We start from the raw sequence: 21,131 nt of genomic DNA, 5'->3' as shown, positions 1-21,131 counted from the left end.
TCGAGAGGCGAGGTTCAATTACGATGCTCGCCAGACAGCACATCCGATTCGGAATCGTTGCATTTTTCACCCTCTTTTATTTGTTTTGATCATATCATGGTCTGCTAACTCGGCTAGCCGATGCTGCCTTCTTATCTATACTATCTTTTGGTTGCTTCAGTCTTTTCGTCTACGGAAAGCCAAACTTGCCGCGTGTTTGGCTTGGATCCTGGGTGGCTATTCGAGTTGTCTTCATCGTCACCTGTGTTCTACATGCCAGCGCAATGATCCACCTGGGAGGAATCTCTGGTGTGCTGCTGTGCAACAACCGGGGAACGGTTTGTCTGCATCTCTTCGCCATTTGAGAGGTATCGCGGTCCCATCAACTTCCGATAACGTGTCAACACTGTAATAGGAGAAGAGCTTGGCTCTTAGGCCCACAATTGACATGATCCCATGGACGAGTCGATGGTTTGAGCATCACCAATGGGCAATGATCGCTCTTTTCTTTGAGTGCAGTGTCATGATAATTTTACCGTTGGTACTTCAGTACGCGAGCGTCGAGACAATAGTCTTTACCCTTGCTTTAATCATGCCTATTTCGAACTACGCGCTGGTGATGGGTGTCGTGTGGGTTCATGATCGGAAGACCCCTTGGGCGGGGGGGTTCATGTGCGAGCCAGTTGAAGATCTGCCGGATTATTGCTGTCGGAACATGCGTAGTTGTATTCTCCGGGTCCCTCATGGCCGTCTCAGCATTAAGCTTATGTGTTGACACGGCCTTGGCCTAAGGACTAGTTTGTCTTGTGATCCGGATGCAGTTGAAGACTGAAGATTCGCTGGCTGATCAGAATGATACGATGCTTCTTAATTGCCACTCAACTAACGCCGCACTTGATATTGGATAAGCAGGGGAGTCACTGAAGTCTGCCTTGGCGGTTCCTGAAGGCTCGCTTCAGCTTCAATTTTGGACTTGCCATCGTGATTAAATGTCCACGGCAACGCAAGGCTTTCTAATCTACACTCTACAAGATCTCAAGAAAAGAGCTACAGAGAGAAGGCAGGTGAGGGTGGAAGAAACTGTCATTGCTAGCTTGACTCAACGATCCACCTTGCATTCCGGTGTTGGAGGGACCCGAGCGGATATTCAGTGTTTGTAATATTAAATAAATAACAAAATGATGCTTCACACAATGTCGGATGACCAGAGATTTTCCTGGTTGACAAAGATGTTACTAGAGAAGGTGCCTTCGCTGGGCATCGCCATAGCTGGGAAGACGATGTGAGGCGGCTGCAGTTGCATCCCGGCACCATGATTGCTCACGGTGTGAGGCGGCTGCAATTGCATCCCGGCACCATGAATGCTCAACACGTCAGTCAACGTACGGACCCGAACATATCTCTCGTAGCCCGATATATCCTGTACTAAGACAAGGGCTTGCTGGAGGTTGCGGAGATCGAATTGCCTTTCGATCCCGCCGGTGTCCTCGGCTGTAACGATGGCTTCTGGGGCTGTGAAAGCCGTCTCCTGAATAGGGCCGGTTCGTTCCAGGACCGCGGAGGTTGCTGTACCAGTCGACAGCAATCTGCCAGTTTGACTGTGACATGACGGGTGTGGACGGATGAACTCTGCGATCTCTTTGTTGGAGAATAAAGACAGAACTGGCATCCGGGAACTTGAATTAGGTTTAATGCTGTTGAGCCAGCTGGTCCACCAACCCTTCAGGACATCGTGGATGTTTTCAGCAGCTTCGTCATACTTTTTCATCTCACCTAGGCGTGCAATGCTCTCGACGGCAGCCGCCAGGATACTGGGATCGTGATTCTTGGATTCTATACTAATCCAAGCAATTAGTATTACCGGGGAAAGTAGAAAACGTTTTGGGCGGATAACTCACTGTCCAGAACTGAAGGTTGTGAGCAGGAATATGACCCCAGGGTGCTTAGTTGCCGTGGCCAAGTCATCATACCTTTTACCGCCCATCAGGCGTGCTGCATGGTTCTTTTTGAACAGCTCCTCTTCATCCGACGGCAGCATATAGGAGTGTTGCAGGAAGAGCCGCAGCGGGTTTGTTTTGCCTGGGGCGAAGAAAAATTCCCCAAATTCTTCGCTTAATTTGTAATAGTGGAACAGATACACCCGACGCTTGACGATATCGACCGGAGATGTTTCTGGCGATGAACCAATGTTTTCGTGAATCCAACATCCCACATTCTTCCCGGGCCACATGCCAGGAAATTCATGTGGAGAGTCTCTCCATCGGTCAACCATATCGGAAATCTGTTCATCCTGGTAAAAGTGGTGGGAGCCTCTGATCGACTCGGACCTGCTGACCATGCTCCCGGTGTCATGACCGAGAGGTAATGGATCTGAAGGGTTGACAACCTAGGAAAAGGCTTAGCATAAACTCGGCTTGTGCAGGGGAGCGTGGCCAACCTCGAGTGCAGGGTCGTCGGACCCTTGGTGAGTGGTGAGAACGCCTTGCGCTAAGGTGTTACCAGCCAATATGAAATTTCCCGAACTCATTATCGGTCAGGTACGTTAGATGATAGAGGGGGGTGAGTTTTGGGATTTTCAGCGGGCACTGTACAGGCTGAAAATGATAAGGGAAGAGAGAAAAGGAGAGAGGTGATGGTTGGTGATGAGAAAGAAATAGTGGATCGGAGTGTTGCCAAGGCGAGAAAGAGTGGATCGGTGTGTCCGCGGGTGGATCAAGCGTCGGAGAATCCAAAAGTTGTGTCCAGCCGCAATGTCCGAGCGTCAAGTGTCGGATACGGCAGGCTATAGGGGTGACTGTTGCAAAACCCCAAAATCCACCTCGAAAGTGTCGAAATGGGCTAGCGGCATGGACACCCCGCCCCGCAGTACATTGCTCCATGTACCTCAGCGTAGGTTACCTGCATTTTTTTCGCGTTTCAACAGATGCAAGTAAAGCAGCGGGGCCGCAGCGGACCAGCAAAGCGCATTTTCATTCCCGTTCTACAGACATCGTTGGAAGAAACTGCTAGTTCCCCTTAACTTCAGGATCAAGATTAAAGTTTGAAGTCCTACCATGAAGGTTCAAAGTCCTAGATGGGATCACTCAAGGATATAAAGCCTCAAAGGAATAATTTAACCAAGAATAATTACAATCAGTACAATAATTACTTTTTCGTCAAGTGCACGCAGCACCCCTGCGCAATCCAACAACAGATCAGCCGCCACCATGGCGGTCGAATCGGGAGACACCAACGCTTAACTGTCCTCTTCCTGTTCCTCTTCCTCTTCCTCCTCGTCCGGCTTGTTGAGCTGCTGAGCGTCGAGTTAGCAGTGAAAATGTATTTGACGACTTGATCCCGCTCACAATCCAGAGCCGAGCAGCCTCGGCAATGGTCTCCAGTGCCATGATCTTTCGCTCCTCGGGGCTCTTCTCGGCTATCTCGCCAAACGAGGCCAAAGCGGGAGCTGGTCCTGGAGTGGCAGGAAGAGCCGCACCACTGCCGCAAGCTCGTAGTTGTTGTGATGCGCGCTGTGCAGCAGTTCGCCAGGCATCATCTGGATCGGCATTTGCACGCTTGAGCTGCCGATTCAGCTCCCAAAAGACACGGACAGCACCAACGGCACCAACAGGGACCTAGAGATGCAACTTCATCAATGAGTCGTCGCCCTACACAAGCAGAGATGCCTTACCGGTTTGCACGTGTGAGCGTTCTTTGCGCAGTCCCAGCACGCAGCACCAGTATCTATTCCGTGCTCGTCAGCATAACAGTCGTATACTTCTAAGGCAATCCAACATACTGTCCTGGGAGGCACATTCATGACCGGGAGCCTTGGTGGCGCGCGTGACGCAGGCGCGACATGGAAAGTCTCGCACCGAGCCGAGGGGAGGGACCTTTTTCGTCTGCTTCTTCTTCTGCTCGAACAACCTTGTGAGCTGCCGTCCTTCTGTCAGAAAAGGAACTGACCAGATCTCACGGTAATTTTGCCTGTGGATTTGCGGGCGCTGGGCCGCATAAACCCTTTGCGCTTCCTGGACGAACTTGCATTCGTCGCTTCAGCGGCTACAGTGCCGCCCGCCGTGACGAAATCAGCCGTGGCGAAATCAGCCGTGGACATGACAGCGCCGACGACCACTGACCTTTCCACAGGATGCAGAGGGAAGTAAGGAACTAAACTGAAACAAATTTGGGTTCTGTAAATATTTGTAGTACCAAGGGTTGAAGACTACTCCGATTTACCGGTGGCACTCAGTAGTACTACCTTCCCAAATGAGAAGCATTGATCCTGTTGGTGCCTCGGTGGCTTTCCACCGACAGCCCCTGACGCTAAGCCGCTGCGGGCCAGTGTCAACACCGCTGCGGGGCTTTGCGGTGAGCCCATCTCAGGACAAAGACCAGGTCGTCGCCGCTCTGCCCCTTTCATGATTTCATGGTGTGAACACCAAGAAATATGCCCACACATTCGACTAACGCCGACGCAAATGGCACGGCCACCGAACCCGATCGATCAATACCGTGACTATGTCACATTCCTTTACCTTAACGGTGTCTCGCGAAGCAAGATCAAGTATAAGCTTCGGAAGCGTTACCATGTCGCCGTCGATCTCAGTACAATCTCTCGCCGAATCGCCAAATGGGATCTGCCGCGGCAGCAAGCCCGTACCAGAGAAACTCCGGAGTTGATAGAGGCGACACGCGACCTGATATTCCGCGTTGGACTATCGGAGAAGCAAACGCTCAGCGTTCTACAGAGGCAGGGCTGGCCGGTCACGAAAGAAGGCCTAAAGCGCATCAGGCTTCACCCGGACCGCCGCTGGGTACGCAGGCTCAATAGCGACGAAGAACGACTTGCGTTATTGGAAAAGACAGAGCAAGCCATCATCGAAATGACGCGACGGTCCAACGCCATTTCGGGGTATGGCAAAAGCCTTCTCCAGCCTTACCTACGTCAGCAAAAGCAGCTTTGGGTACCAAGAGACCCCCTCTTTGCGATGTACAAAATCATGTTCCCAAATGAGGTCGAGCTCCGAAAAAGGATGTTTCGGAGGAAGAAGGGACAGTTCCTTGTCCCGGGGCCAAACTACCAGTGGTGCATTGACGGCCATGACAAGCTCAAGGCGTACGGATTCGAGATATACGCCGCCATCGACGCCTACTCGCGCAACATTATCTGGTTCTACGTTGGCCACTCTGCTACAACTGCCTTGAGCGTACTGAAGCAGTACCTGGCGGCATGTGACGCCTATGGCTTCCGGCCATGGTATTTGCAAGCAGACAGGGGCAGCGAAACGCCATTGATCGCAGCAGCCCATTGGAACTTTGTATTGACCACGGACGGACAAGTGGAATGGCATGGGCAAGTCTTCCAGCAAGGCAAGCGATTGAAGGATTCATACAAGGCAGCTCCAAGTACGAAAAATGTCAAGATTGAGAGTTGGTGGGAGCGTATGCTTCATGTCTCGTCCCGGCAGTGGGTAGACTACTTTGGGGAGCTCGCCAGGGACGGCGACTTCGACGGCGACATGCTGGAGGATCAGATTGCCATCTACGCCGTCTTCGAAGATGTATTACGCCAAGAACTCTTCGACTTTGTGGAGGCGTGGAATCTTCATCGAATACGCCTTCAAAAGAACCGTCCGCACGTGGTTCACGGCCAGCCCTGGATGAACTACCATTACCCCGACCCGGACAAGGCATGCAACTGGGGTATCCCCATAGATCGCTCAGTTCTACATGAAATGGAGCGACCATTGGCGGATATTGATATTAGCACGTGTTTGGAACCGGAGACAAAGGATTGGTGTCTCCAAGTTCTCCGTGGAATGGGCTACGATCAGGTTGTCCTTGGGACTAGCCAGGAGCCAGACAAGTTACGGCCCTTCAAGCGTTTCTATCTTGGTCTCCGGGACAGGATTATTCAACACATCGAAAGTGGCCGGCAGCCTATACTGGCATACCGCAAAGCGCCAACTGGGGGAGTTGCCGAATATGTAAGCACACTGTCTTTTTGCGATGTAACCAATCTAAATGCATATAGCAAGCATTACTTGAACGGGCAGATCAAGCCCAAGAAGAAGAGCTAGGAGATGGAGAACCAGCAGAGCAACCACTTGTTGAGCTGGGATTTGAAGACGAGGAAGGAAATGACATTGAGGGAATAAGTGATGACGGAGAGGAAAGCGACAGTTCAAATGGGGAGCCAGAGTAGTCAATCCTTCCTTTTCTTATATCGAACGGCAAACGTCGTGGGGGTTTTTGTCCCTTTGAAGCGTGTAGAGTGGGCTGGCGGAAGGGCTCTAGGAACATCAGTGTCGGACAGTCGTGTTTGAGTTTCCCCAACGGTTCGACGAATCAATTCTGAGTTTGTCTGTTAGGGTCAGTGCTCGGCTCGGTGATGCAGTGGGGTGGTTTCTTACGAACTCCGGAACAAAACGCGTCTCTTCCTCACAATCTTCTTCGTCAACTTCATCTTCTTGGTCGGACCCGCCCTCGCCTCCCTTCGCATCAGGCATGTTGTCAAATACAAGATCGCAAAGTGGATCGTCCACTTCACTTAGATCTACCACCCCTCCATGTCCAACGATCTCTTTGATAACATCTTCAGGCTCGTCGCTCGTCGGGCTTTGATAGTAGGAAGTTGGAACAGGCTCTTCCTTTTTGATTTTGACGTGTATCTCCTGTTTGACCTGACCCACCTCTGTAGTATCCGCCTCTTCTTTAATCTGCGCCTCTTGCTTGACACGCTTCTGGCGCCCAGAGGACGGGCTTGTACCCTCTTGCTTGACCTTCCGCTTCTTGCCTTCTTTGACGGGGGTCGAGTACTCATCTAGCCTCAGTGGTGTGACCGGCTCTTGCTTATCAACCACTTCCGTAGATGTCAGGACAACTAGCACCTTCAACTGCCCAGCCTGGTTATTCGAAAAGTGCCCCGATGCGAGCATGCTCGACGGCGTCGTGTATTTGTCGGTATTGGAAACGGTAACGATCTTTTTGCCAGAGAAGTTCGAAGCGTAGGAAACGGTCCAGAGATCTTTGTTCGTAGGATCGATCGTGGGTGGAAGTGGACGGAGGTGATCAAACAAAGTCTCAGTAAATGAGGGCCAAGTCAGCAGATCTGCTGTGGAAAACCTGATCACCGTATCTTTCAGCGGCAGCACCGTCTCTGGGACCTCCACTGCAAGTCCATTGAAGTACTTGGCCTCCAAGCTCACAAGTAGAAGGCTGACATGAACCCAATGGTAGCCAGTGTGTTGCGTCGCCGGCTTTCTGGTGCTGCCTTTGGAGTTCTGGATAGCGCGACTGGCCGCTGATGCGACAGTCATCAACCGATGGTCGCTTGATACCTCGGAGGGAGGTATGCGTGCCCGCGTGTTCCCCGCGCCAGTGGCAGACACTTCGCTGGGAAGTAGCTGGGCGCACCCAATGCCGATGGATGACACTGGTTTCGGTCTGTCACGCAGCAGCCGACTTGCTGGACTGACCGGCCGTGGTGGAGAGTCCTCTACCTCGACCACCTCATCATATGGGCCAGGAAGTGCCGGTGTTTTTGACCGGGCCCGACGCTGGGATCGAAAGGGATTGGCCAAGCCGCACCGGCCGCAAATAGTTCGCGCCAATGTATATGGTGGTAAAGAGATCATAGTGCTTCTTTCCGGCTTGGATACAATAGGCATGCTCAGGAGGGATATTTGGAGGGCCCATTTCGCTTGAATGAAGAGTGCAGAACTGGTGAAGGAAGAAAAGGTAAACAGACTGCTGTTGGAGATGAGCTTTTAATATATGTCGAACAAAACGACCATGCCCTCTGCCATGGCGGATGAAGAACGCTAGGCTCAATTTAGCAGGAGGTTATTGTGCTAGTCCGCTGCTCATCTACTGCGGGATCACTGCGGTGCCCTGTCGCTGCCTCGAGACGCTGCGCAACGCTTGGAGGGCGAGGACCATGAAGTGAAGGTTGCACACAGAAACTAGCCACGGGCAAGATGGAGGTCAAGATTTCGACTCCCGGCCCCAACTGGGGCCATTGGGCTGTGAAAATTGTCTCGACAATCCCGAGGGCGTCGGAATTATTGCATTTGCATTCTCTGTAGAGTGTCGGCATATACATATTTCCAGCGCTGCTTCTAGGGTAGGAGGCTGGGCGACCTACGCTCTGCTCGTCTTAGTACAGCTGCTGTCCGGATTTCATGAGCATGGCAAACGAGAACTGTTTGGTAAAAAAAAAAAACGTCTCTCAATCGAATCCGCCTGGACAATATCAATCCCTCTGTCAAGACTGGGCTTAGAGTATTGCGTTGTGCGTATCAATGTGCTAGCCAGTTTTATGTAGACTGCTGGGCTCGTTTAATACATTTGCTGCTGCAGGTGGAGGTGGACTCAGAGAAGATGAACGCGCGGGCTCGCTGCTAGTCCGCAGTACATTTTCCATGCCGACCCGAAGTACTCGGATGACTAAGGGGCGGGGCGCCTAGACTCAAAAGGGACTGACAGGGAGTTTTGCAACAGTCCCCCCTATCGCCCACCGTAGTCGGACTTGAGAAGCGGAAGATCTAGCGGCCCGAGACCTTCTCGCTAGCCGCGATCTTATCGAGCCTAGTCCTTGTGGGGGTGCAAACTCGGCAGAATCCTCACCAACGCCTCAAACCAAGTGCTGAGTCGCACATTGTTGCTAACTGGTTCCGCTTCCTCGCTATCTAAAATGGATATGGTTCGTCGGCAACATCTGGATGCCTATGTCGAATCGTTAATGCAGAGCCTGGGCTCCCCTAGTGATTTGCAGTGGATGGAAGACCAAGGGAGGGGTCTGCGTTATTATGTGATGTCTCCGGAACAACGTGCGTTTATCCAGAAGTTTCGAGATTATCACGTACGTTGAGAAACCCAAGTACAGAGTCTCTGCTGATTATTCGACCAGGGGAAGGCTCTCTTGAAAAAAGCTCAGACAGCTGGGCGAGAGGTATGGGTTGTTGTGAAGAGCCCTTTCCGGCTTTCGGCAGGAGTCGACCTTTCCGCCGAGTCTGAGGATCTCCTGGTGTTGCTTCCACTGTACGAGGTCGCCTCTTGCGTTCAGTACAGGTCTAGAGAGTCCGGGGAATGGATCTATTTGCCATGGGAGCCAGGGATGTATGTCACCATCCCATGGGGCTGCGCGGTACGTGTCGCCCCAGCAGGGGCCGTGTATGGCTTATCAGTTATTTACACCTGGAGACCCAAACCGAGCGATGGCGCTGAAATCGAGCCGTGATGAAGCTCAGTGATGATGGGGTGGATCTGCTTCGATCGGTGTATGCTATTCAATGCAGAATTCAATACATTTGTGGGCTCTTCGCCTAACCCGCGTGGTGTCTTGCGACTGTGATTTCTTACTCTGGGCTTCTGGCCCTTGAAACAACCAGACACAGGCATGGTTAGCGCTATGCGATGCATTTGACACGCATGCCGATGGAGTGTGATGGGAGCTTGGCGTGGATGAACCGAATGAGACAGGCCTGGGCCTCGTTCGTACACACCTGGGCAAGGCTCGCCCTACCACACTCCGGCCACAGACCTGCCTGGCCTTTCCTTGCTTCTTCGATGGCTCCGCGCACTGTGTACAGCACTCACTGCCGATGTACCAGCTGCCATGAGCGGCTCCCCTGACTCCTAGTGAGCAGATTGCCAGCACCGACTGGGCAGCCATAAGACGCCCTGGAAAGATCGAGACTGCAGGGCCATACCCTAGTGATTTTACTGCTTACAGTGTGCTGGCTGAGGGTTTACATCAGTGAGCTGGATTGGTGACATGAGGGCCGACAGGTGCGAGCCCGTCCCAGACCAACGGCCAAGCAGTGACGACGCCAGACGCTGTCCTGCCGCTCTACGAGTGACTGTTAAATAGCTGAAAGAAGTCTTGCCTGGGCATCGGAAGACAGGTACTCTGCTCTTCTCTGCAAACAGATAGATGGGTCAGATTCAGACCCTCATACCAGCGCTTTGTGGAAGCAGTCGGGCTATTTGCCATCAACGGTGCTTCCAACTGATCTGGCCGTGTTCAACGCACAGTGGCAGTGAATCTGCATGTCTGAAACCAAGGCATACCAGGCATGGTGCGCACATCGGGTCTATTGGGGGAAGAAACCAACAGGAAAGGATGTTGGTCCAGTTCTTGACAAATGGAAACTTGACATGAATTTAGGCCTCTAGCCCAAGTTCAAGCAGTGGCTCGCCACACGAGCGAGTAATACGTATTATGCACCGTGGGATTGAGGCCTTTCCCGTTCGAAAAGGGCTGCAGAGTCGGCAGCAACAAGTGATCCTTCTCTGGTTGTGCCGTTCTTGTGTTGGCGGGGCACGGGGGTTCGGCATGCAGGGGTGTCTCACCCCCTCCCCCGGCAAGGAAAGACCGACGACTACTTATTTTGCATCTGCGAGCGAATCAACTGCTTACGCCACCAGGAACTACCGATCCACTTTTCATATCCGCTTACCACACAGGCGAAAAGGCAAAGCTGACCACCGTCCACGGTTGATAGGCCCGAGAAGGCAGCCCGCCGACGCGCCGACACCCAACTTGGAAAGCATAAGGCGAGAAGATACAGTGGCTGGCTGATCAACTTGAGTACTGAGAGCTTCACCAGCTGTAGGCCTGATTTCTGTGTTGCCGCAGTGGATTTGCTTGAGGGTGGGCGAGTCGGGACGCAGTACTGAACTCCAACGTCGCCCATCCCCGTTCGTGGCGATCAATCCAGGGCGGGGGGAAGAATGAAGCGAAACACGAGACTCACCTCTTGCATTCGCACGCCGAACCCCTGGAGTACGTAGTCGAAATGTTTTTTCAGCGCTATACACTGGCAGAATCAGGGGATCACAGGGCGCGCGCGGGTGGACCACGGTCGACCGGATCGGGGCTTCATTCATGCCAAACTGAATAACCTCCCCTAACACGCCTCATACAGCGATCTGAACAGTCATCCACTTGCTCTGGCAGTTCTATGCGCCGTGTCGGGTCCGTATTGGTGATGTAGGTACCAGCTGCCATGGACTGGGCCACAACTACCACGTCACAACGAACCGCATCGGCGTAGCGAGCTCGGGGAACGTGGAAGGCCGAGGCTTCAGGTAAATTAGAGGTGAGGCATCTGTCAATTCTTAGAGGACGGCGGCCCGGGGCTCTGGCGATGATTGCCCAGTTCAATGGTCAATGGTCATGCCCATGCCACCCCCTGTACCATGACATATCACATGATTGCGCGCTGGAGCATGAAAGATTTCCCTTGGTTCCAACTAACGTCTTTTAGTGTAGCCTCCACAGCTCTGGCCATTCTAGGCCACACAGATCTGGCTGAGATCGCCAGGTCTCACCACCCCTCGCCAGTGTTTCTCTACCACCCATCCTTGCCGTGCCCACTGGTCGCGCCAGGAGTAGAAAGGTATCAACGGAGTTGGCCCCGGCATGGGACCACGGTCCCGCGGAAGTCAGAGGATTGCGGAGACCCAAAAAGCAAACAGTTCGCGAAAGGGCCGCGGCACAGGTGCTTGTGGTTGGGGGCCGGCCTGCTGACGCGCTTCCAAATATTCCCTGTCCCTCCATCAACAGTCGACGCTCTACGCCAACTTTTATTACAGAGCGGCCAGTCCTTTCCCAACTTATTACTGCCACCATTACCGAGCAGGTCCTATTATCTTTACCCTCTTGCGATCATTGATATCTTTCCTTTCACTCTCAGTACGAATCGCGAGCGCAATCGCTGTCCCTCCCGAGCACCATAATGGATGCACTGAAGAACCTTTCCACAAACGTCCCAGACTGGCTCCAGCGTCTTGACAACCTCAGCGGCCAGATAGATCGTCGTCAGGCCGAACTGGCCGCTGTCGCCGCTGCCGAGGGCAAGAATGCAGAGACAAAGTCCCTCCGCAACAAGGGATCGACTGAATCTCTCAAGCCCAAGGATGACCCTCCTGTAGTTCATGCCGAACCCCCCAATGGGGATGCCATTCTCGAAGACCCTACCAACGCGGAGCAGCCCTCAGAAACTCACGCAGAGCCTCCGAAGCACACACCGAGCCCCGAATCCATCCAGCAGCAGCAAGAACTCATCAAGGCAGCGCGTGCCCGGGCACGAGCCCGGGTCGGGAGGGGGCCCAAGTCACCGTCCATGATGTCGAACGAAGATGCCCCTCAGCCATATAGAACACGCAGCTCGATGATTGTGTTTTATGACAGCTATGTACAAGGATTCTTTGACGAGCTTGTGAGGTTTGTCTCGTCAAGCCGAAACCTGATGCGCAAGGCCAAGATGGCCGCCCGAGTTGCCCAGATCAAGAAGCTCGCTGAGCAGGATGTGTCAGAGGATGGAAGCAATGGCGAGGACGAGCTCCCCTCATTGCGATATGTGAGCAGCAGACGATTCGGTCCCATGTCAATATCCCGAAACGGTCCCAACAATGGACCACCCGATGTATACGATAACCTGGATAAGGATCTTGAGTTTGCGCAAAGCATGTGCGAGCATGGCGCCCACCAGTTCCTCCGTGACGGAGACTGCAGCGACGAGATCTCCAAGGTTCAGAAACGACTCACCGAGGTCCTAGAGATGGCCAACAAGGAGATGGAGCGTGTGCAACGTGAGGAGCCTGAGCTCGCAAAGGAGACGGGTGAGACGGGCAAGGTTCGCACGAGAAGGCCCATCAGCATGCGCCGGGATATGAGCGTTGGCCTCAAGGAAGGCAGCCCGACACCTACCAAGGAGGAGAACAAGTTGGAGCCCGGCGAGGAGGAGCCCGGCAAGATAGAAGCTGCCAAGCCAGCCCAGATGGATCTTTCAGCGCCGCTAGCGGTAGATCCAGATATCATGGAGGCCGACGAGGGTATCGACATGGAGATCCCCAAGCTACAATATCGATCGACCCGGGCGATGCGGAACTGTGGTCCATAGAATGGCTAGCAATAGCTGCTGAGGTGCTGGGAGAGGCTGTCTTTCGTGACTATTAAATCTACGTATAATACCCGTATCTAGTTATTTCCTTTTTAGTCGGATTGTTTGAGTGGTGTCGATGGATAAATTGTTCTTCATTCTTTCGGAATACTGCTCTGGATAGGGTGCTGAGCACATCTAGCTGTGCTGGAAATGCTGACACTAGGATGGCTTTGGAGCTGCGGTGTGTTTTTCATCTTTGCTATTTCCCATCCTTTCTTTCTGCCCCTGAATCCAAAAGTATCTATTCAATCGTAAATTGCCGCGGCAACTGCTTCGTCTAGTGGACGATGATTCATCTTGTATCCTGTCTCGTCGATGTGTTGGGCGAGGGCAGATTCACTCAAGGAGCGACCGGCGCAATCATTGAAGCTTCCTCAACGCTCATAAATGACAAAACACGCTTGAGATCACAGGGACGAGCACATTGGTCTTCCAGGCCTCTTCGTGGCCGTGTGATACCGCCTGCACCAAAGCGGACAGCCAGTTCAGCTGGACAAAGTTCCTTGTACACGGCGCCATACTCTCGCGAGTCTTGAACTGGGCTCCCCTGGAGCGGTGCGCGTCATTGCTTGTCAGCCGTATGACTTGCAGTACGAAGCAGCTGCATGCGCTTTTGGCGGACCCTTGCTTCTCCAACCCGAGAAAAGGCACAGATATGACGTGCCGAGAGAGCCCACTCCTCATTTCCTACCCTGTCATGACTGTGGTTCATGTTCCGCCTGGGTCGGTGGTCCCGCAGTGATGTCCCCTTGGGGTTGGGACCAGGGGGCTTGCGGGCCACAACAAGTCATTGCCTCCAATGCTGAGCCACCGCGGTCCCATCGTCGATGCAAAAGAGCGGCACACGCGCTTCATTTGATTCCTTTCCCGGCACAGTCGCGTCCAAAGTAGTAGTGTCTGACCCCTGCACGTACATGTGCGTTGATCCAACGTCCCCGCGAGGCATGTAGTGGAGCGGGAGAGAACAACGCGAGCCAGATTAACATGGCTTGCCACTTGTTGGTTTAACACCACCCGCACCAGCGCTATCATAGCAGGGTCGCGCCATCTACGGATCAGTTAGGGTAGATGATGACAAGCCAACAGGGAGTGCGATGAATAGGCAGTCGCAGTGCAATTGTTCATCCTGATCAAAAGCCAAATTCCCAGATGGTGATACAAGGAAGAGAGCAGTCTGGTGTTCCATTGGTCTATTACAAGGCCACCCTGGTGCAAAGACAAATGGGAAGGGAAAATAGAGCAAGGCTCAGAGCAGGGCACCAGACTCACCTGAGCATCCCACCACTTTCCAGGCACATTAGCCGACACACAGGTTGCCAGTGTGGGCGGTATCGCTTCACGCCTTTGCTTGATCCGGCCGAGCTTCAGTTCGTTGATAATCGGCTGACATTAAGAACGCCATTCGATCTTGAAGCTGTTGGACCGGCGATAAGCATTGCCATCCCAGTCGCGACGCATAACACCTGATGGGTCCAAGCTCGGAATTGCTGCACCTCGCCGCACATGGTGGCCTGGCCAGACACTGTGTCGGCTCGAACTCAGGGCATGGAATCGTGGGGGTCGGGATGAGAAGGGTACCAGAGGGCAAAATCAGCACGCTAATGCAGTCGCTGTGGGTTATTTGGTTGCTTGCTTTTCCTCGCCGGAACTGTGAAGCCGCTCGTTAGTGACATCCATATTGAATGACTAGGGTGCAGTATCCGAGGTGCAATAGGGGCACCCAAGGGTGGCGGGGAACAATGGAGGATGTCTTGCGCGACGGGCCATCGATCTATAAATACAACGTCTCCTCTATCAAGGATCCTGACAAGATTTGATGCTAGGCTGGATGGTATGCCTTTTTGTATGAAGCATGAACCAATACGCAACGGATACAGCAGAGCCGGTTGATCCTTCTCTGGGCAATCTCCTCAACCCGATGCCAGCCTCAAAGGACTTGCGCAACACAGACGAAGATTCTGAACATGAAGCTTGCAACGCCGACTTACGGTCAATTGGGTTCAGGAAGTCGATCACGAATTTGTATTCAACATCCGGGCCACGATCAACTGTGCAACCTTTCGGACCTGGCCGGTCCATACCAGCAACCCTTCCAACCACGTCTCCATTCCCTGCCATCAACGAACCAATGCGAAATTCGGACTCGAAACAACCCCCGCATATACGAAGTCTCTGCCGTCTGTCGCTGCCAAGTCCAGGGCCAGGTCCTTGTCAGCCATTACCCAAATTCAATGTCTCTTCGGCAGAGGCATCACGCGAACACAAAGTTCTCGAAAATGCGAGACTACGGTCGATGGGCTCCCAACCTGCCATTGATGCTACCAGGGTCTCTCCTTTACCAACATCGACTGCTGCAAGATCGAACTCTCAGCCGTCCACGGCGTCTTTCGAGGCGCACATGCATCTGCCACCTGCTACTACCCTCTCGCCCCGAAACTTTGATTGGGTTCAGGATCCACCTACCCGTTCCCCAGATATGCCACCATGTCAAGGTATGCCTCCTCCGGATAACACCACATCACACATGCCCGCCATGACGGATGCACTATTCGGAGTACGCAAAGGACAGCTTCTTCTGAAGCTCCCAGGAAGCAATGATATGACGTCCATCCCGGTCGTCGCTGCTGGAGGGTCAGAGGAGCAAGAAAGGAGGAAGCAAAATGCTGCAGCATCACAGAGGCATCGAGAGAAGAAGAAAAGGCAACAGAATGAGCTGTCCGAGGAAGTGAAACAGCTTCGGGCAGAGGTGAGAGAAATGAGAGAGCGTGTGACGAGTATGGAAGAGGAACAAAACTCACATCGGGACCTCATCATGCACGCGCAATGGCTAATCTATTGGGCCCAAGCGTCGGATTTCCCGTCCCAGACGAGCAAGACGACTGTAGGAATGGATAGCTTGGCGGCAAGGCCACAAAACTATGGAGGCGGGAGTTCACCAGGCGAACGACCATTAAAACGCTGCCGAACGAGCCAAGTCCTCGAGCTCCCGACACCGGTGTGCGGAGGTTTCGTCAATCCACCCACCGGTAGACGTGGGTCCGAATTGCCGCCCAAACAAAACTTGCAGGATATTCCCACAAGGTGGTCTATGTTTCAGGGCGCCGGGATATCAACCTCATCGGGTATGGTGACGAGTGTTCGGTAGGACCCGAGCTATTGGAGAAGTTGTGGACCGTGGAAACATCTCATTTACCTAGTCTCTGAAGGAAGACGATGGGATGTTTCGTGGCAATCTCGAGGATGCAGTGGTCGGCCTCAATCCGACGATTGGTGTTGACTTTCCGTCGACTGTTCAACTGCACTGGCGGGTATCACGAAACTGCCTGAGTTCGGTGTGTTCAAGAGTTAGAGCTCTCGTAGTGTATATTTTTTAGTGGATGCCGAGTGTATTTAAGGCTAGGGCTTGCGTACAGGCCAGTGTTTTCCAGAGAATAAATCAGACGTACTAGTTTAATGCTGATAGATGAAAGCAACGTCGACCTTCTGAGAAAATAATGTCCACGTCTGGCAATGGGCAATGCAGCTTACGTAGCCGAATTGGAGCTTGCTTCTACATAAGGAGTTGACAATAAGCTTGTTACATACTTGCAATTATTTTAGTGGCTCATGACTTGGGTGACTCCTGTTGGTGCTCACGGTTCAGGCCATGAGTGGACTGATATCTCATGTTCTGGATCCTGAGGGACGATCGATGGAAGGATTTTTATGGAGCAAGTCTAGACAGGTCCGTTTTTTAGACGGCATATACATAGAAGGTTGAATACACGCAAGTTGCTGAAGCCAGACAAGTTCATCCTCAACAGTGGCGTTAACAGAGACGAGGGGCTCCAAAAAGATGAGACGGAAAAGAATAAGAACGACGTTGGAGACGACGATGACAGCTGAGTCAAGGGAACATAGCCTTCCCATAGTCTCGAGATGTCTCGTTCCCCAGCAGACAGACCACAAGCACCGTAGCCAAATCAGGGGAGGGTGACACAGACGATACTCAGGGCGCCTGAGTCAGACCAACAACTGTTTTTGCCGGTCATATGACATGTAAAAGCCGTGTTGAGTGCCATTTCCCATGCTCATCATTTGGTACAGTGGAAGGCTCGACCTGATGAAGAGCGAGGTGCCCTCATCTCCACCCCTATGGGACGGCCACTCACCCGATCTGTAGGTCGACGGGGATAACGCAACAATGCCGGGGTCACCGCAGATAGACTCCTGCGAGAGCTCAGCTGTTCCAGGTTGTACTACACTTGCACGGTCTGCGTTTGTGGTGCGGGAGGGATGTTTCGGAAACCCGGGAATCGGAGGCTGGAGTCAAATGACATCAGAGTGATGGGCCTCAGTTGATCAGGTGGTTGACCAGGCGCTGGTTTATGTGAGTATACTAGAATTCGCTCATCCATAGCCCATTCAACGTCGCCAGCACTCTGTGATAGGTTGATGATCTCATGAAGCTGAGCCAAGGCGTCATCGGGTTGAGAGGGACTTGGTTTCTCTGGCCACAGCTTTACTGTTTGGTCCTGCTCCACAATCTCCACTTTTGGGCGTACTCTGAGTTGCAAAATATGTTTGGGGCTCTTTTCTCCGTATACAAGATCCACGAATGCGTCGCAAGATGGGTTATAGGTATGGAGTGGACACTGTAAAAGGGTGTAGATAGTGGCATCGCTTTAATTGTCGCCGATGTGGATGTTCTCAAAGTGGCGTATCTGGGAGTCTTCTTTGCATTCCCACTCCGGATCGGTGGAGGAGTTTCTGTTAGAGATTGGCTCTCCGGAACTCTCATGGCCTTGACCGAACTTGAGTCGCTTCTTGTAGCACGTCCGCTGCTTTCCAGCACTCCCTAGGTGCCATTCTTGACGTATCTCGATGATGAAGATGTCTCCCGTGTTTTCGTCCTTTATGAGTTGCAAGGAAGTCCAACACTTGTCGATGAGGCCCTCTGAATCATGACGCCACCAGAGGTGACCTTCTGGGGGCTTCTCAAGGCTCTCAGGTGTTGCATCATTCACAGGAAACCGCACGGCCTGGTAAAAGCGGTCCCATAATTCACGGTCTGTCTGGTGTCTCCGCTCGAGCGAGACACAGTAGAAATAGTGGTCGATGATCTCGAAGCAGATGTCCTCCCCTGCTTTAGAGCCGTCAAAGTCCCATAGGATGATTTGACCATCCGACCACTGTCGGGTCCTAAGGTTGAGCTGCTGAATACCCCATCTGTAGGAGTCGTCGACGCTTTCGTGGGGCTTGGTGATGCAGAACAGGTGCTCCTCGTTGTTCCGGATCAAGATCTGATGCTCCGGAGATATCCCCTTCACGACCATCCATTCGAGATTATCCTTCACCTTAAAGATGATGAGCCAGCAGTACGTGGATTCGCCGTTGACCTGGGTAGCCAGGCACGAGAGGATGCCTTTGGCGCAGTAAAGGGGCTCAAAGGTATACGGCGCAGATCGATTGAAGTCGCGGACCACACAACGCATAAGTACCTGGGTGTTAACCACCGGCTCCATCGCACGAGTCTGACGTATGTTGAAAATACGCAGATGCTCCTTGTTGATTGTGTAGCATAGATATCCATCCGTATAGATGAAGCGGTCTGCCATAGCGATGATGGCCACCGCCCAAGGCTCGGCAGAGCGGACAGCCATTCGCCGCTTAGCGAGTCGTCTGAAGCCCCTTGCAAATTCCTTCGTTGCGTTCGCCACTATAGCCTCGGTCGAGTAGCTGGTCTTCTGAGCTGTCATCAGCAGACCTGTAGATTGGAGGTGTATATGGGAGGGACACACGTTGAGTGCAATGCGGCCGATGTGTTCATTTCGGTGGATGTCTTGATTAAGGCGGGAACAGGTCAGACCGAGATTGAATATGCTATACAAAGCTGCTCATAACTGTTGGCTGGAGCACATTATAACAGGAAGGGGTTGAGCAGAGCCTCATTGCAGAGCCTCATCCATCTGCGAGATAACCCTCAGCTCCACACCGGTGGCATCAGGCTGCGAGTTCGGACCTTGAAAGTAGAACCAGGCCCCACTGATATCTCAGTCTTGACTCAAAGCTCGAGCAGGCCACCAGGCTCTCGTTTGGAGGGGGTGTGGAGGCCAGTGGTACGGGCTTTAATCGTGAAGGAGGCGTCCGCCTGCGAGTTGTCTTCCTGACCATGCCCCGGCCCCATCCTCTCTTTTGGTGTGATCCTGGTTAATGGCTTGTCCGTGTCGTGTTCGGCTGTGACTAGACCTGGTCACCAAGAGAACCACAACCCAAACTCCACGCAGAACCGCACTGCCGTCATTCAGACTCCGCTGCCGTCAATACCTTCATAAAAACCGATCCTCCTCTCCGAAAGTGTCGGCCTCACTTCCTGTTCCGGAGTGGTCTAAAGAGCCTCTTTTGTGGCCTGAAAACAGAGCCAAATTGGAGAGGATGAATGCGGGGACGGAGAACAACGGAATGAAGACCTTGATGCCGCATAACCCGGTGGCAAGTCAAAGGCAACTGTGGCAAGCTCGTGACTAGAAGGGACTCGTATAACAAACGGATATTTCGTGTGCCGACTCTGTTGACTATATTTCAACGCCGCAGAAAGAATACCAAAGGGTGCAGGTAGCTAGGCGGTGTCATCTCTGGTATGGAAGTAGCTCCCCAGGAGACCGGAACCACAGGGTAAGGTCATTTCGTCGAACATTGAAAAAGTAACTATTCTAACCAGCCAACATTTCCATCACTTGACGCCCGTACAACGAGGCAGCACCCACAAAAATCTACCCATAAGTAGGTAGGCCTATTACTCGCCGGCCATTTACCTCATACCTCATCCTATTCGAGACATCCTGCAACCGATACAACACGTCTTTCAGCCGATCGGAATTGAGTTCCGCAAGCCGAGCGTCCAAGGCTTGCGCTTCAGGAGCGCCGACTTGGTCGGGTTCCTTAGGCGGAATTAAGCCATAGGTAAAGAAGAGGTCCTCAATACCTTGTTCATAATGGTTTTTCATGAGGTACCAGTAATGCCAATCGTACAGCGGGATGAGGAGAGGTAGGCATGGGTCTTCGTGACTCATGTCAGGTGGGAGCTTATAGTACAAAGCACCGAATGCTCTCGATGCGAAGCACAATGCATGGAGAGGGGGTTCGTCGGGAGGTTCGTCAGGGCTCCCGTTCTCGTAGTCGGCGTTGAGACTCTCGTAGCGCCGCAAATGAAGAAGTGCTTGTGAGGCCGTGACGTCCGGTCGCTTATGTTGCGGGCACTCCCTCATATTGCGGTGACCCTGGATGCGTTTGACACGCTGCTCAAGTGTGAGGCCACAGCTCGAAGGCAAGAGTAGGGTGGATTCAGCGTCCTCGAGCAGCTTCAAGATATAATGCGAGATGGCCAACCGCCCAAGGTTCTTGGTATCGTCATTGGGATTGATGGTACGTTGGGTAGCGGCTTGGTGGGCGTTCAAAGTCTCTAGCAACAGCCGATACGTTTCTTCACAGTAGGAACGGATGATGGTCAGTTCGGCATCGTTGAACTTCGAAGCCGGCAATCGCTGCAAATGGAAGACTGTAGAAGGACCGGCCATCTTGTGCGCCTCGATGATCGTTCGCGAGATTGCGTTACAATTATACGGCGAGTGCGTCTGGCGGCGAGTGCGTCTGGCGGCGAGTGCGTCTGGTGTTGACCATCGTGGTTCTGGCGATAAACAGGGACCTCGTGGCGTGCGTGGGAGGCTAGATGGTGAAGAGAGGAGAGGTGGCTCAAATTTGTGCTTCGAGTGTTTAGCATCTGGAAGCACGCTGGGTGCTGATGTAAGCCAGAGTGCGTAGGCCATTGGGACAAGGTTACCAAGCCCGGCATTCCCATTCCGGCTGGTGCACGGCGGAGGGGATGTCGCACACGAAAAGCAAGCATGATGACCTCTGTCGAGATGGTCGTTCAGCTCCTCGGCCCAGAAGGAAGCATAAAATTGGAACCTGCATTAGTCCGACCGTGCGTCCACCCATGTAAGTCCACCATTGGACCCTTTCGCCTGGCGTGCTCAACACAGTGTCCAACACAGTGTCGAGAATCTTCTAGGAGGGGGTCCATGATTGATCAACGCCAGGATGGGATTGCATCCACCAGCAGCAAGCCCACCCCGGTGTGTCAGGTAGGATTGACAGACATGCACCCAGGCGATCCCGGATGGCCCCCGCCTCCTGGTGGAGAGTCTCATCCGCGAACCGACGCCACTTCATCAATGC

General features: G+C 53.0%; 7 protein-coding genes across 7 annotated transcripts; 3 read left to right on the top strand and 4 right to left on the bottom strand.

Moving 5' to 3' along the window:
• Positions 1–1,165: 1,165 nt before the first annotated feature.
• MRS44_018749 (uncharacterized protein) lies at positions 1,166–2,506 on the bottom strand (the record flags this gene model as incomplete). The annotated part of the gene is made up of 4 exons (XM_065615257.1): positions 1,166–1,817; positions 1,878–1,886; positions 1,950–2,365; positions 2,417–2,506. 4 exons carry the CDS (start codon positions 2,504–2,506, stop codon positions 1,166–1,168), a joined length of 1,167 nt encoding a protein of 388 aa, XP_065471329.1.
• Positions 2,507–3,214: 708 nt separating this feature from the next.
• On the bottom strand, positions 3,215–4,381 carry MRS44_018748 (uncharacterized protein; the record flags this gene model as incomplete). The annotated part of the gene is made up of 6 exons (XM_065615256.1): positions 3,215–3,268; positions 3,324–3,593; positions 3,650–3,702; positions 3,758–3,893; positions 3,935–4,128; positions 4,198–4,381. 6 exons carry the CDS (start codon positions 4,379–4,381, stop codon positions 3,215–3,217), a joined length of 891 nt encoding a protein of 296 aa, XP_065471328.1.
• A 58-nt stretch (positions 4,382–4,439) lies between these two features.
• Positions 4,440–6,166, top strand: MRS44_018747 (uncharacterized protein; the record flags this gene model as incomplete). Its single annotated transcript, XM_065615255.1, has 2 exons — positions 4,440–5,948; positions 5,996–6,166. The coding sequence occupies 2 exons, from the start codon at positions 4,440–4,442 to the stop codon at positions 6,164–6,166; spliced, it is 1,680 nt and encodes a 559-aa protein (XP_065471327.1).
• Positions 6,167–6,263: 97 nt separating this feature from the next.
• Positions 6,264–7,598, bottom strand: MRS44_018746 (uncharacterized protein; the record flags this gene model as incomplete). The annotated part of the gene is made up of 1 exon (XM_065615254.1): positions 6,264–7,598. One exon carries the CDS (start codon positions 7,596–7,598, stop codon positions 6,264–6,266), a length of 1,335 nt encoding a protein of 444 aa, XP_065471326.1.
• A 4,107-nt stretch (positions 7,599–11,705) lies between these two features.
• Positions 11,706–12,872, top strand: MRS44_018745 (uncharacterized protein; the record flags this gene model as incomplete). Its single annotated transcript, XM_065615253.1, has 1 exon — positions 11,706–12,872. One exon carries the CDS (start codon positions 11,706–11,708, stop codon positions 12,870–12,872), a length of 1,167 nt encoding a protein of 388 aa, XP_065471325.1.
• A 1,894-nt stretch (positions 12,873–14,766) lies between these two features.
• On the top strand, positions 14,767–16,059 carry MRS44_018744 (uncharacterized protein; the record flags this gene model as incomplete). The annotated part of the gene is made up of 1 exon (XM_065615252.1): positions 14,767–16,059. One exon carries the CDS (start codon positions 14,767–14,769, stop codon positions 16,057–16,059), a length of 1,293 nt encoding a protein of 430 aa, XP_065471324.1.
• A 1,519-nt stretch (positions 16,060–17,578) lies between these two features.
• On the bottom strand, positions 17,579–20,719 carry MRS44_018743 (uncharacterized protein; the record flags this gene model as incomplete). The annotated part of the gene is made up of 3 exons (XM_065615251.1): positions 17,579–18,660; positions 19,380–19,417; positions 19,716–20,719. 3 exons carry the CDS (start codon positions 20,717–20,719, stop codon positions 17,579–17,581), a joined length of 2,124 nt encoding a protein of 707 aa, XP_065471323.1.
• Positions 20,720–21,131: the final 412 nt, after the last annotated feature.

Source organism: Fusarium solani (assembly GCF_023522795.1).
Source record: "Fusarium solani strain SB1 chromosome Unknown bctg00000017, whole genome shotgun sequence".
NCBI lineage: Eukaryota > Fungi > Ascomycota > Sordariomycetes > Hypocreales > Nectriaceae > Fusarium > Fusarium solani.
The sequence above is the reverse complement of the archived record's forward strand: the minus strand, read 5'-3'. Positions and strand labels throughout refer to the sequence as shown.